General features: G+C 35.9%; 1 protein-coding gene and 2 long non-coding RNA genes across 3 annotated transcripts; 2 read left to right on the top strand and 1 right to left on the bottom strand.

Moving 5' to 3' along the window:
- The first annotated feature begins 1,682 nt into the window (after nt 1–1,682).
- LOC126619838 (protein trichome birefringence-like 35) lies at nt 1,683–5,002 on the top strand. Its single transcript, XM_050288249.1, has 6 exons — nt 1,683–2,107; nt 2,246–2,525; nt 3,291–3,462; nt 3,695–3,891; nt 3,990–4,139; nt 4,420–5,002. The coding sequence occupies exons 1-6, from the start codon at nt 1,843–1,845 to the stop codon at nt 4,748–4,750; spliced, it is 1,395 nt and encodes a 464-aa protein (XP_050144206.1). The 5' UTR covers nt 1,683–1,842; the 3' UTR covers nt 4,751–5,002.
- Nucleotides 5,003–6,100: 1,098 nt separating this feature from the next.
- Nucleotides 6,101–6,646, bottom strand: LOC126620022 (uncharacterized). The gene is made up of 2 exons (XR_007622225.1): nt 6,566–6,646; nt 6,101–6,457 (listed from the first exon to the last, which is right to left on the bottom strand). It is a non-coding gene; the product is annotated as an uncharacterized LOC126620022 (long non-coding RNA).
- A 5,071-nt stretch (nt 6,647–11,717) lies between these two features.
- On the top strand, nt 11,718–12,486 carry LOC126619651 (uncharacterized). Its single transcript, XR_007622123.1, has 2 exons — nt 11,718–11,994; nt 12,064–12,486. It is a non-coding gene; the product is annotated as an uncharacterized LOC126619651 (long non-coding RNA).

Below are 12,486 nucleotides of genomic sequence, written 5' to 3' on the forward strand. Positions count from 1 at the left end.
ATCCTTAGCTTCTTATGTTTCCTTGTTTCATAGCCAAATATTATAATTCTGATTAAACCAACTAATCTTTGTTTAATCAGTATGATTAAATTAAGGAGTACAAAGCCACGGTTGAGCTCTACTGGGCCCCATTGCTTGTGGAATCAACCGAGTAAACCACCGATTAATTGCCAGATCGGATTGTTCTTAATTCGTATCTTTGGTGGAGAAGGGACCAAATGAATGTCTTGTAAGTAGAGTTTCTAAATACCAAGATTCTATCGTATTTCGAAATACTTTATATTTTAAAGTTTTAGTCATTAGATGTCGGTTATTTTATTTTTAACTCTCGAAATATAAAAGATCCCATAGTACACTGAAAAATCCTTTAGTAATTTTAGATAGAAGTAGGTAGAGGTTAGTTTTTTGGATACAAATTTAGGTAGACGTTAGATAGAACTGTATTTATTCTACTGGAGATAGAACTTCTTATTTGACTTTGCAATTAAAATTTCGATTAATTAATTATGATTTTTGTTTTTGGCAATGATTGAAGGTGGGGATCTTTTGAGAGCCCAGATTTCCCAGTTGGGATTTTGAAAGACGCTGAGATGTTTAGGGTTTATCAGATTGCTCTAAAGACGTGGTCGGATTGGTCGGAGGTCCATGTCACCCACTCACCAGAGGTATCAATACGACATTACTAGCAATTTCACGTTTTTTTTTACGATATTAGTTCATCATAGGATACAATTGATCATGTGTTGGTTAATAATTAATTCTGAAAATTGAGATACAAAACCCTTTGGCTTCCACTAGAAATTTGACCCTTAAGCTTAAAGGGTTTCACCCTAACTTGAAATTTGGCTTCCACTAGACTTCTTGGTATATTTTGTTCTTTATATTTCTTAAATCATGTGATATGAAATTGAGAGAGTAATTATTTTAGGTGATATGCTAAAATCATAAAATTTGAATTTGATAACTTATGTGGCACTTTGACATCTTTTAAATTTTGCTCTCCACCCGATATATCATTTTTAAACATAAAATAAAAATTCATATTTAGCTTCTTTGCATTGGTAATGAAAGAAAATGGATTAAAATGTATAAAAATATTTAAACATAGCATTGGTAATGAAAAGAAATAAAAAGACAATGCTTTAAATCAATAAAAGTTTAATAAAAAGAATTTAATAATTAATTAAAAAATTGGAAGGTATTATCAAATTTGGCAACAAGGGAGAGAGATGCAATTACTTGTCATATCACATTAAATTTGGTTTCTCGGTTGAAAAACACTATTATTATTATTTATTTATTTTTGGCTATTGCTAGTTTGAAAATTTCTCTTAGCATGGTTTTTGGCTTGCAAACTATATAAAAATGAGAAGAGATCCCTTTTGGATCTCTTTCATCAAGTCCTAGGGATCTAAAGATCCGAACCCTTAAAATTTGATCAAACGGTTACAATTATTATAACTTTTAGGAAGATCTTTTGTTTGTAACTATTTGATCAAATTTCAAATGTCTGAATCTTTGGATGTCTAAAATTTAATGAGATAAAAACAATCCCAATCATATATCATCACCAATCTTCCTATGATAAAATAGGATTATATAATCATAATTCTGATTAAAGTATAAGCTGACATCATGTAATATGTGAATGCAAACAAAATCTTAAAACAATAATTTTCTATTTCCACCTGCACGATTATTCATCAGTCTTCTTCTTCTGCTTACCTGCCGCCTTCTCACTCTTCAGACAACGACTCCATCATTTCATACAGTCTGTGTCCCTTTTCATACGATAATGAGTCAACAAATTCGAACCCCCTTTTGATTTTTCTCTCTGTTTCAATGATTTGGTCAAACAATTTTCCGAAACGAAGCAAAAAGTCTCGATCTTTGGCGATGCGGCAGTCGCAGAGGTGGAAGTGGAGCAAGAAGAAAACCCAGTTTCCTGCTCTGGTGTTCGTCTTGTTTCTGTTCATAGCGTTCTCGAATCTCCACAGAGAACGCAGCATTCTGAAAATTCAAGAGAGCCCTGATCTCGTTCTTCACCGTCAAGATTCATTCACTTTTGTAAAGCCGAATCTTTTCACCCTGCAAAATCATGCTCCAGGTAAGGCTGTTTGGTTCTGCTAAAAAAGCTTTCTGGGTTTGTTTTTCCGTATTTTTTAAAATCTTTTTCTGAATTCTTGATCAAATTTTTTCTTTGATTTTGGTGAGGTGGGTTTAAGTTGGTTTTGTAAATTTTCAGGGGTTTTGAATAGATTCAGTACATGCAACTCCACCAGAGAGTACAGTGGTCAGAAAATTTTGTGGACTGCCAGGACGCCGGAGTACGGTCAACGGAGAGAGAGTTTGGAGAGGTGCGATGTGTTTTCCGGCAAATGGGTGTTTGATAATGCTTCGTATCCGCTGTACAAGGAGTCGGACTGCCCTTACATGTCGGACCAGTTGGCCTGTCACAAGCATGGGAGGCCTGATTTGGGGTACCAGTACTGGAGATGGCAACCCCACAATTGCAACTTGAAGAGGTAAAGAGGTGTTTGATTGTTTGGGATTGGAAATTCTAATCCCACATTGTCTGTTTGATTGTTTTCTATAGTAGAATTGGAAAAAGCATTTAGTTCCGAGTCGGTTTAATGCAATTTCTAGTTCAAGATACTTGAATGAATGAACTGGAATGTGTTTTGATCTTATTAGAGTTTGACTAGTATAACAAGTATGGTACTTTCGGTTGTTTGAGAATGGAAATGTTGAGTTCCCTTTTAAAAGGTTCTAAAAGACGTTAGGCGCGAATCGGGCAGTAGGCTAGGGCCTAGCGGCTAGGCGGAGTAGGCGAATTTAAGTAATTACATTTCGTGTAAATAAGTGTCTGTTTATACTGAAAATAGACATTTCATCGTAAACTACGAAATATAATGACATATATATTATGAAGTATTGGAACATAATGAAAACATGGGGAACAAACACATAGTGTGTGTGTGTTCATTTAAGCATTCAACAAGTCTCTTACAACTTATTAAAAAAATAAAATACAAAATGAAAGTCATTTATTTTCTGTCTAAGTGAGTCGCAACCTAGGCGGGTCTGGGCGAGCTAGGTGGGTGCCTAGCCGGTCTAGGCAGGCGTGTCAGCAAGTCTAGGCGCCCTTTCTTAATTTTGAAACTCCTAGGCATTAACCAGGACGGTGACCAGCCGCCTAGCGCCTAGGCAGGGCCTAGGCAGCGCTAGGCATGGATTTTTAGAACAGTGTGTTTGGTTTTATTGATAGATTGTTTTCTTTTTCTGTATAGATGGAATGTGACTGAAATGTGGGAGAAATTGAGAGGCAAAAGGCTGATGTTTGTAGGGGATTCACTAAACAGAGGGCAGTGGATATCGATGGTCTGTTTGTTACAATCTGTGATTCCCGCAGATAAGAGATCAATGTCGCCAAATGCTGACCTTACCATTTTCCAAGCAGAGGTAAACATGATTTCCCATTAGAAGATGGGGCCTTGGTACAACTATGTATAATGCATTAGGCTGCTCTTTTGTGACTAAGAGAAATCTTTTTAGTTTAGATCATGGAATGTTCTTTAGGAAACAACTGAATGTCGGTAATAACTATCGTCATGAAACTAGAACATACGTGAAATTTTTGGGTGCGGTTCCTTGTAGTAGGTGGGTGCATAAATTCCATCCGTGTAATTTTCAGGAATATAATGCTACTGTGGAATTTCTCTGGGCTCCGCTTCTTGTAGAATCTAATTCTGATGACCCGGTGAATCACCGAACATCTGATAGGATAATCCGACCAGATTCAGTTCTTAAGCATGCATCAGTATGGGAGGATGCTGATATACTGATATTCAATTCCTACCTTTGGTGGAGACAAGGCCCAGTTAAGCTGTTGTGAGTATAATCATCCAGGTTTCGGTTTAGAAAGAACTGAGTTATATAGAAAAATAATGAATTGGTATCCAAATTGATCAGACTTTGAATTCATACAGATGGAGCGCTGAAGCAAACAGTGTTTGTGAAGAAGTAGACGGCCTTGGAGCCATGAAGTTGGCCATGGGGGCTTGGGCCGACTGGGCTTCCAAGATCAATCCCCTCAAGAAGCGGGTCTTCTTCGTTACAACGTCTCCTACGCATCTCTGGTTAGCACCTTGCTCTTCTACAATATTCTTTTATCTACCACTTTGGCTGTTATTTCTCCGAAGATTTCAGGTTTTGGAAAAGTATCCGAAAATTCAGTTCCATTTGTATCCTCATGCTGCGGACCAGCATTGTCTAGTTAATGACATTTTTATTTCGGTAAACCACGAATATGACCTGTGTATACAAAATCATGGTATTAATGTAGTTCTAGTTGTATCATTTTTGGAAATTTCATATATTACCTCTATGTATCTAATATGTAATTTCCTGAACTTTTAGGAGTCGAGAGTGGAAACCCGAAAGTGAAGGTAATTGTTACAGTGAGAAATCCCCCATTGACTCGGAGGGCTACTGGGGAAGTGGTTCTGACCTGCCTACCATGAGCATGGTGGAGAAGGTCCTCAACAAGTTGAGTTCGAAGGTTTCCGTTATCAACATTACTCAATTATCTGAGTACCGGAAAGATGGCCACCCTTCCATATACCGCAAATTCTGGGAGCCACTGCGGCCTGAGCAATTGTCTAATCCCAAGAGTTACTCCGATTGCATACACTGGTGCTTGCCTGGTGTACCCGATGTATGGAACGAGTTGCTATTCCAATTCTTGTAAGCAAATGTACAATTTTTTCAAGGCATTCTTAGTGGTTTTATACAACAGGTTGCCTTGTTTTCTCAGCTCATGTGCATTACGAACTGGACCGGCAACCGTTAATGCCGGTGTTACACAGTTCGATTCATTGAAAATATAGTGCTAGTATTCAACTTGTATATCCCCTGTTCTTGCAATATTAGATCCATGTTTGCTGGGAATTATGAGCTTTATTTTTGTTATTTTTGTCAATATCATGTGTTCATTTATGAACTACCACTCTTATATCTCTGGGTTGGGTTTCCGCCCAATTCAAACAAGTTTAAGACCCAGAACTTCCAAGCCCAAAACAAAAGGTTGCAATTTTAGCAACTATACATTACCGAATCTTTTCTTGCATCAATACGGAAATAATTTTCGCACTCCCCTTTTTGTTCTTTTTGCCTCTGGCGTTCGTTTGGATTGAATAAATCGGAGAGAGAATTGGAGGCAAAAATAGAGAAAAAGTGCAAAATAAGAAAACGAAAGCGTGAAATCAGTAACATGATGATAAAGGGAGGTCTTAGTATTTGATCAGCAGGAGCACTGACTCTGAGCAACTTTGTGTTGAGTGAAGATGGAACGATTCCCATAGTAGAGAGAGTCAGATGTGTGCAATGGCTAATTGAAGGGTTTCAAACTCAATTAATTAAGGAGACTTTAACGAAAAGTTCCCGGTACTGTTTATTTTAACAAAAAATCATATTTTTACACTAAAAAGTCAATCCTGATATTATTCACTTTATCCGTTATTTTATCATTTTAGTTAAAACTCAAAGTTTTCAAACCTTTTATTTTGTTCATTTTGAATAATAAGAATATTCTCATAATCTAATCTTATATAGATAGTCACTCGCAAAATATACGTATTGGTAGATTTGATAGATATGATATGTGTGTCTACAATAATTTAATGGCCCTTCGTCTATAATTTGTGATGAGGAGGAATCGAATTAAGGACGAGTTGAACTGAGAAGAAATTAGAATGTAAATTTTCATTAAAATGGTCTACTAAACTATGTGGATTTGAAGCAGGATGACACTACTTACATACAAGTTGTTTACAATTCAACATAAATTGTTAACACTAATGAGTGATACACTTGGTTCGTTTGTGGCGTAGCGCCACTTCAAGGGTTTATGCCACAATTTGATTAGTCTAATACATAAGCTAATTAGTCGTGTATAGATGTTCGTACTTAATACGTATTTACACCTTGTAAAACTTGAAAACTATTATGATTTAGAGATTTTTCTACTTTACACCGGAGCATGATATCCATTGATTTAATATCGTCGAATTATTTAGACTATTTTAACCCAAGAAAAAAAAATTCTTGACCTTCTATTACTTCAGTATATATTAATTCTAGCGAATTTCAGTACAACTCATCACCAAAACGTAGTAGAATTCTCGTGAAGTTGAGTACAGCTCATCTTGTGCTCAGTATCTTTAATATGAAGTTAGTACACAGCTCATCAGTGTCTTTATATTAGGGAATCATATACATTTACCTGAAATCTGTAGTTGCCATTACCATTTACCACTGAATGATTGCATCGCATTGCATGCAGAGCCAGAGACCATCTGTCGAGCCATTAACATCCCACATTCATCACTTGACATCAAGATAGGGCGCCTGATCCGGTTATGGCGTTGGCTGCATTACTCACGCCAGGACAAGAACACTGTATACAACTATATAGTTTAAATATCGGGAGTTTTCCACCAAAGACTAATAACAGACAACTCTCGTTTTCCAACGAACTGAGTATTCACATAAAGCAGTAACGTACTTTTGATTCCGAGTCAATGGCACAAAAACAGAACTATAGCTTCAAAGAACACATTCGTGAAAATTCAAACTCGATTGAACTCTAACTCTTTTCTCGCTTTGCACTAGACTAACTCTTGCGGTTACTTAAATATTTTGTACCAAGAAAGAAAGATATGCGTCTGCTGCTGCTTGTGAATGGGCGGCAACAGAAATCTTGCGGATCTGGGGCCGCGTTATGATGATCACATTTATGCACCCTGATTTCGTGGTTTGACTATTTGACTCATTGGGGGGCACTTGGTTTGTCCGTTCCGCCGTGGAAGAAAAGAAAGATATCACTTTTTACGGGATCCAGCAAAAGATTGTCCTACTATCACACACTCTCTCTGTGGGTGCTTTCAACGTGTGCCACTTGACTTGTCGACTGCACGCATGGAGTCAACAAGTTTTGTTAGTTTTAATCACGTTTGACTAAAAGCTTAAATCACCTATAGTTGAATGGTTATCAAATTTGACTCGTTTATCATGTTTAGGGAAGAAAATTGGTACAGTTAATCAGTCACTCTTTTAGTTCAATTGTCAGTCTTTGATGCAAGTAAATGTTTTCAGATCACAAGTTGTTCAATTACTCGTCAATACTTAATCGCTAGTATAATTTATATCTGATTAGCTAGTTCGTGAGACAATGACTTACTATTAGTATCTTGTTAACTGGTTAGATATTAACTTACTAAAGCAGTGCTCAATAGCTGCTTCAGTAATGGTAGCCGTATTGGAGTAAGACGCAGCCCACACCTCTATGGAAAGCAGGAATGGAAATTTTCTGTAACAGAATTGGCGTACATAGATAAAAAGCCTAACTTTCTATTTATGGAGAATAAGCAATGCCATTACATGGAGAATTAGCATCAACTATGTACTAACAATCGCGGTAACATGAATGAGTATGTGTTTTCTTAATGATTGGACGTAAAACACCTGTAGGTGGCTTTTAAGTGACTTTTTCAATCGTGTAAACTCAACAAGAACACGAATCTAATTCTGTTAGCTAGATCATGAGATGGATCTACATGGCCCCCCAGTTTCCCACATTGACAGCCGATCAATGGTCCTCCTGAGATGGCCACCACCACCACCGTTTCATCACTAATACTGGCCCTGCAATCTCAACTCGCACAAAACTCATCATTTTACCGACAATCGTACGGGCCGATTGATTTGTTTAAGAAAACCTTTATAACGAGAGGGAATATTTCTAACTTAATTAGCAGCAGATTCTTGCAATTTGCTTAAAAAATAGTAAGTTAATGATGATATAATAAGACAGTGGGACACGTGGTGACAAGGGTTTAATTAGCTCAAATTAGAAAGAAAAACAAGTTTTGATGTAACAGCTTACGTTCAAAAACCAGGAGGTGAGAGAGGTTTCTTTTCAGTTGTATCGCATTAGAAAAGGGATGAGGAAGTGCTTAGAAGAAAACTAGCATAATTAGCAGTATCGCATGTGTGTGTAGAATCTAGCGCACAAAAGGGACGTTGATAAAACCCAAAAAAAGGTGCCAAATCGAGTAGCCAAGTGGTCAAGTCCCAACCTCCAAATCCAACTAACCAGTAAGCAAATTCGCAAAGCATGTAAGAAATAAATATTCTTGGGTAGGGTTGCTGAAGGCAAAATCATCGTGTGTTCTAGTGTGATCAAAATTGAGTGTGTTTTGCAAGTGGTAGATTCCTTCAATAGTTTTAATTTCTTTGTTTAATTAACTGTATTCGGGTTTCAAACTCTTTTTTATTGGTAGATTGTGTAAAATATCGTTTATAATAAAAAAAAGTTCAATGCATTTTTACTTTTATGTGATCGGACTCAGGTAGTCTTACCGAATATTTATACTGTAAAATGTTGGGCATAATGCTTGATTATTAACTGTGGACCTATAAAGATTTTAAAAAAAAAAAGCAATCATTTATGTACTAGTATGTGAAACGACTATTCTTAGGAAGTGAGTGACTTTTCTTAACATTTTGTTTGTATGCACCCATCTTGAAATACTTAGTCACTAATATCGCTATTTTGATATGGCCTGTTCTTAATTCTAAGGGCATTATGTTTAACAAGAATTGAAATGTTGAAAATGCTAATGGGTAATGAATGCCCACAGTAATATTTAAATCTTTGGTAAATGAATGAAAACCTTGGCAGATGAATGTAGACTTTGGAAATAACATGATCCTATTTTCAAAGTCATGGGATGAAAATTTCAAATTGTAATAATGCGAGTTGCTCTATAAATAGAGCACTCGACTGCAATCAAAACAGACAGGAAAGAAAAAAAAATCAATAACATCATTTATTCTTCCGTCTTTTATTTGTCATCCTCTTGTGCTATAATTACAGTGTGATACTTTACATCTGTTTCGCTTCATTCACTAAAAAGGTTATCCCTCTAACTTTTACATATTTATAACATGAAACTTTTTTTTAAGTCAAAGTAAGATTTATAGAGCATTTAACTTTGTCATGGCCATATGAGGTCATCTCCAACCGAAAGCTGATCAGATGGCTCGTTTTAGTCATCTGACCCTCTAAGATATTAATATTTTAATGAACAGTACATGGCTATATTTGTCTTCATCTCCAATCGATGGCCAAATGGACATAGGGTTCGTTTTAGCCCTGTGACAAAAAAATCGTCTCTAACCGAGGGCTAAAGAGTCATATGACAAAACATAATTTATTATTTAAATTTAAAAACTACAACAACTTAAATTTAAAAATGATGAAAATAATTTTTTTCAAAAAAATTTAAAAATTTTTGGCCCCAAAAAAAAAGAAAAAAAAGAGGAGAATACTGTGAAATTGGGTCAACTGGTTGGCCTTTTGACATTTTTTTTATCCCATGAAGTCCACGAACTATTTAACCTAACCTTCGATTATTGAAGACAATTTTCAATCTTTGAACCATTTGATTGGAGATTGGAGATGAGCTGAGGGATGACGAGCGAATACAGCGGTTCAAAGGACAAACCATTGAATTGAAGAGAGCGTGGTGCAACAGTATGGCACGGTCCCGTCGTCAATTCCTACCCCGGAAAACATGATGACCTAAAAGTTGTAATACGACGTAATACGACTGAAATACCCTCCAACCAGTAGCAGGAAGGTGGTGGTCCTGGGAGGGCATTTAGGGAAGAATGTGCATCGGAGATGGTGAAGGGGAGTCTAGAAATCTGGTGGGTTCTGGCCCCTTTTCTCTGGGCATGTAATAAGCAGGAGACTGCTCTCCTGCCTGGGACTCCGGGTAGCAGAAAATGAAAGTCAGGACTCTGCAATTTCCAAGGCACTCCCAAACTCTGAAAACTACGGACTTGTCAATAATATCATAATATGCACGTTACATGAGAGCTTTTTCAATATAAAACAGACACAACAACCACGTCAAGTAAACCAGCAAAAAAGTGCGTACAACCGTTTTTTAAAAGAAAATACGATTGAGTTCGATATTTTATAAATTGTAAATCTGTTTAATTATGATCATGAATAAATTGTAATTTTCAACAACTATCTTATAAATCTTGATAAATTGAATAACCATAATTCATTAAGAAATACTAACTTGTATTTTAATAACACGTAAAAATTTATCGACGCACATTTTCAATTAAAGTTCTTATTTGGTGTTACTATTTAGTACGGTGGTATGTTATGCATGTCATAACAAACAATTTATGTATTCTGATGCATGCAACATGAACATGCATTTCATTTGTGAATTGACCGGTCTACGATAATAAAGTTGGAGTAGGATTCGCTCTCCTCTTATTACCATCCCCTGCTCTTACACCTTTCTTTTTGTTTTATTCTTTATATAAAAAATTCAAAACAAGATGTAAACCTGACGTAATTGCAACCGTTAAAATACGAGGGGATAAAAGGAGAGAGAGATTAGTTTGTATACCATTACTTAAAAAACTACAATGAGCTAACACAGTAAGTGATCATATTAATAAACAATACTTCTTGGCTTCTTGCTGGTATTATCAATTGTTTCTTACAGGTGGAGTCAAATGGAGTGATGCAACGTGACAAAGAGAAGAATAAACAACATTCTTAAAGAACAAAAGCACTGCAATTCACCAGAAAGTATGGGATAATCTCAAAGTTTAATGTTGAATAATTGATAATACAGCAAACCAAAGGCAAGATGATCTGTTTATAATACCCTCGAAATCACCCAATAAAAAAGGAATCAAACAAATAACAAAATATAGGAAACGTCTTGAAATATCAGAATCTGATTTTGGGCTAAAACGATAGAATTTGGTCGAAAAATCCCACAAAGCACCATGTCTCGCTCCTCGAAATGTCAGGTCAGGGGCTTGAATTGGATATCGAAGTCTGGATCTACAACGCTTTGTTTTGGTCCAAGTTTATGCTTTTCGACTTGACTTTTAATTCACTTTACAATGTGATCTACATGAATCATGATGATGATTATGTGTGAGAGAAAATGGTGCATTTTGGGTGTGACAAATGTTTCCATTAGTAGTTAAATTATGAAAGATAGTTCCATTAACTAAAGTGAATATATAAAATGTCATAACGATAGATCATAAGAATTAACCTAATAAGGGAAAGATATGACTAATTATGAAAGAAGACTGAAAGGAGGGTGAAGGGTCCCCTCTAAAGTCTAAATCATCACACATAAATCCCAAAAATAGAAACATAAATAATAGTAAACCAAATTTATATAGAGCGATGTAATGCTTGACACCAATTCTTAAGTCTTGAGTGCATGCATTACACCGTACGTATTTTAGGAGAAAAAATAGAGAGTTTTAAGAAAAATCCATGATACTGTTCACTTTAACGAAAAATCACATTTTTACACTAAAAAGTCAAACCTGGTATTATTTATTTTACCATTTATTTTGTCCTTATCATTAAAACTCAAAGTTTTCAAACTTTTTTCATTGATTTATTTTTTTTTTTAAATAAGGTAACGTACGTTGTCAGTAAGGCCATAGGATTATAAACCTAAATAAAAATATCAGGTAGACCACAAAAGTCTATTTGTTAAATTATTTAGTAAGTAGTTTTTTCAAGCTTTTTCACGGCTCCAAAAGAGAGAGAGAGAGAGATGACGTTTGTAATTTTTGTGTTTTAGCTACTCTCTACTGCTATAAATACTACTGCCCTTCCCATAACTCATAGCCCTTCATACTCAGATATTTCAGAAGATCTAGCTACCAAGCTGCTTCATCGTCTTCTTCTTCCTCTTCTGCTGGTGGCTTAGGAGTTTAAATAGTGTGGAAGAATCTGTTAAGCTCAGGAGGGATAGCGCCATTCTCGGTTTGGTTTAACCACGTATCGCGCTATCCATCTTGGGCTTCATGGCTTCTTCTTACTCTCTCTCTTGCAGTACAACTTTGGCATAAAGAACACTTCAAGTAAGCTTAATTTGTTATTGTTTTCATAATCTTATGTTTGAGAAGGCTAATATGCTTTGTTATCTGAAGTTTTTCATCGCCAAAAGAAACATCTGGTAAACAAAAATGTGTTGCAAGCGAAACATATCTGCTTGAAAGCTGAAACATCTGCAGACTCAGTGTTTGACTTTGAGTCAAATGAAGGGATCTTGAATGTTTGCCAAGATTTCAAAGAGACGGACTAGCGGCCCTTACATCTGAACGAAGGGATCATTTCAAGATTTTACAGAGACGGACCAATGACACCTATATCTGAATGAGGGGATGTAGGCCATTTCCATGTTCAATTTATCTGTTCCGTTTACATCTGAATTTGATGTTTTTCTTTTATTATTTAGCAATTTGAAGCTAAATATTTGCTTAATTAAGCTTAACTTGTAAAAACCCCCCAAAGCCAAGGAACAATATAAATATGCATGTCCTTGATATACGATAATGATTTTCCTTTGATTA

This window comes from Malus sylvestris, chromosome 4, assembly GCF_916048215.2.
Source record: "Malus sylvestris chromosome 4, drMalSylv7.2, whole genome shotgun sequence".
NCBI classification, from domain to species: domain Eukaryota; kingdom Viridiplantae; phylum Streptophyta; class Magnoliopsida; order Rosales; family Rosaceae; genus Malus; species Malus sylvestris.

Bases quoted from the DNA above. Each gene is read 5' to 3' on its own strand.
- LOC126619838 (XM_050288249.1), top strand. From the start codon at position 1,843: ATGATTTGGTCAAACAATTTTCCGAAACGAAGCAAAAAGTCTCGATCT. The intron at 3,463-3,694 runs GTAAACATGATT...TGTAATTTTCAG, and splicing joins TTACCATTTTCCAAGCAGAG to GAATATAATGCTACTGTGGA. The intron at 3,892-3,989 runs GTGAGTATAATC...GAATTCATACAG, and splicing joins CAAGGCCCAGTTAAGCTGTT to ATGGAGCGCTGAAGCAAACA.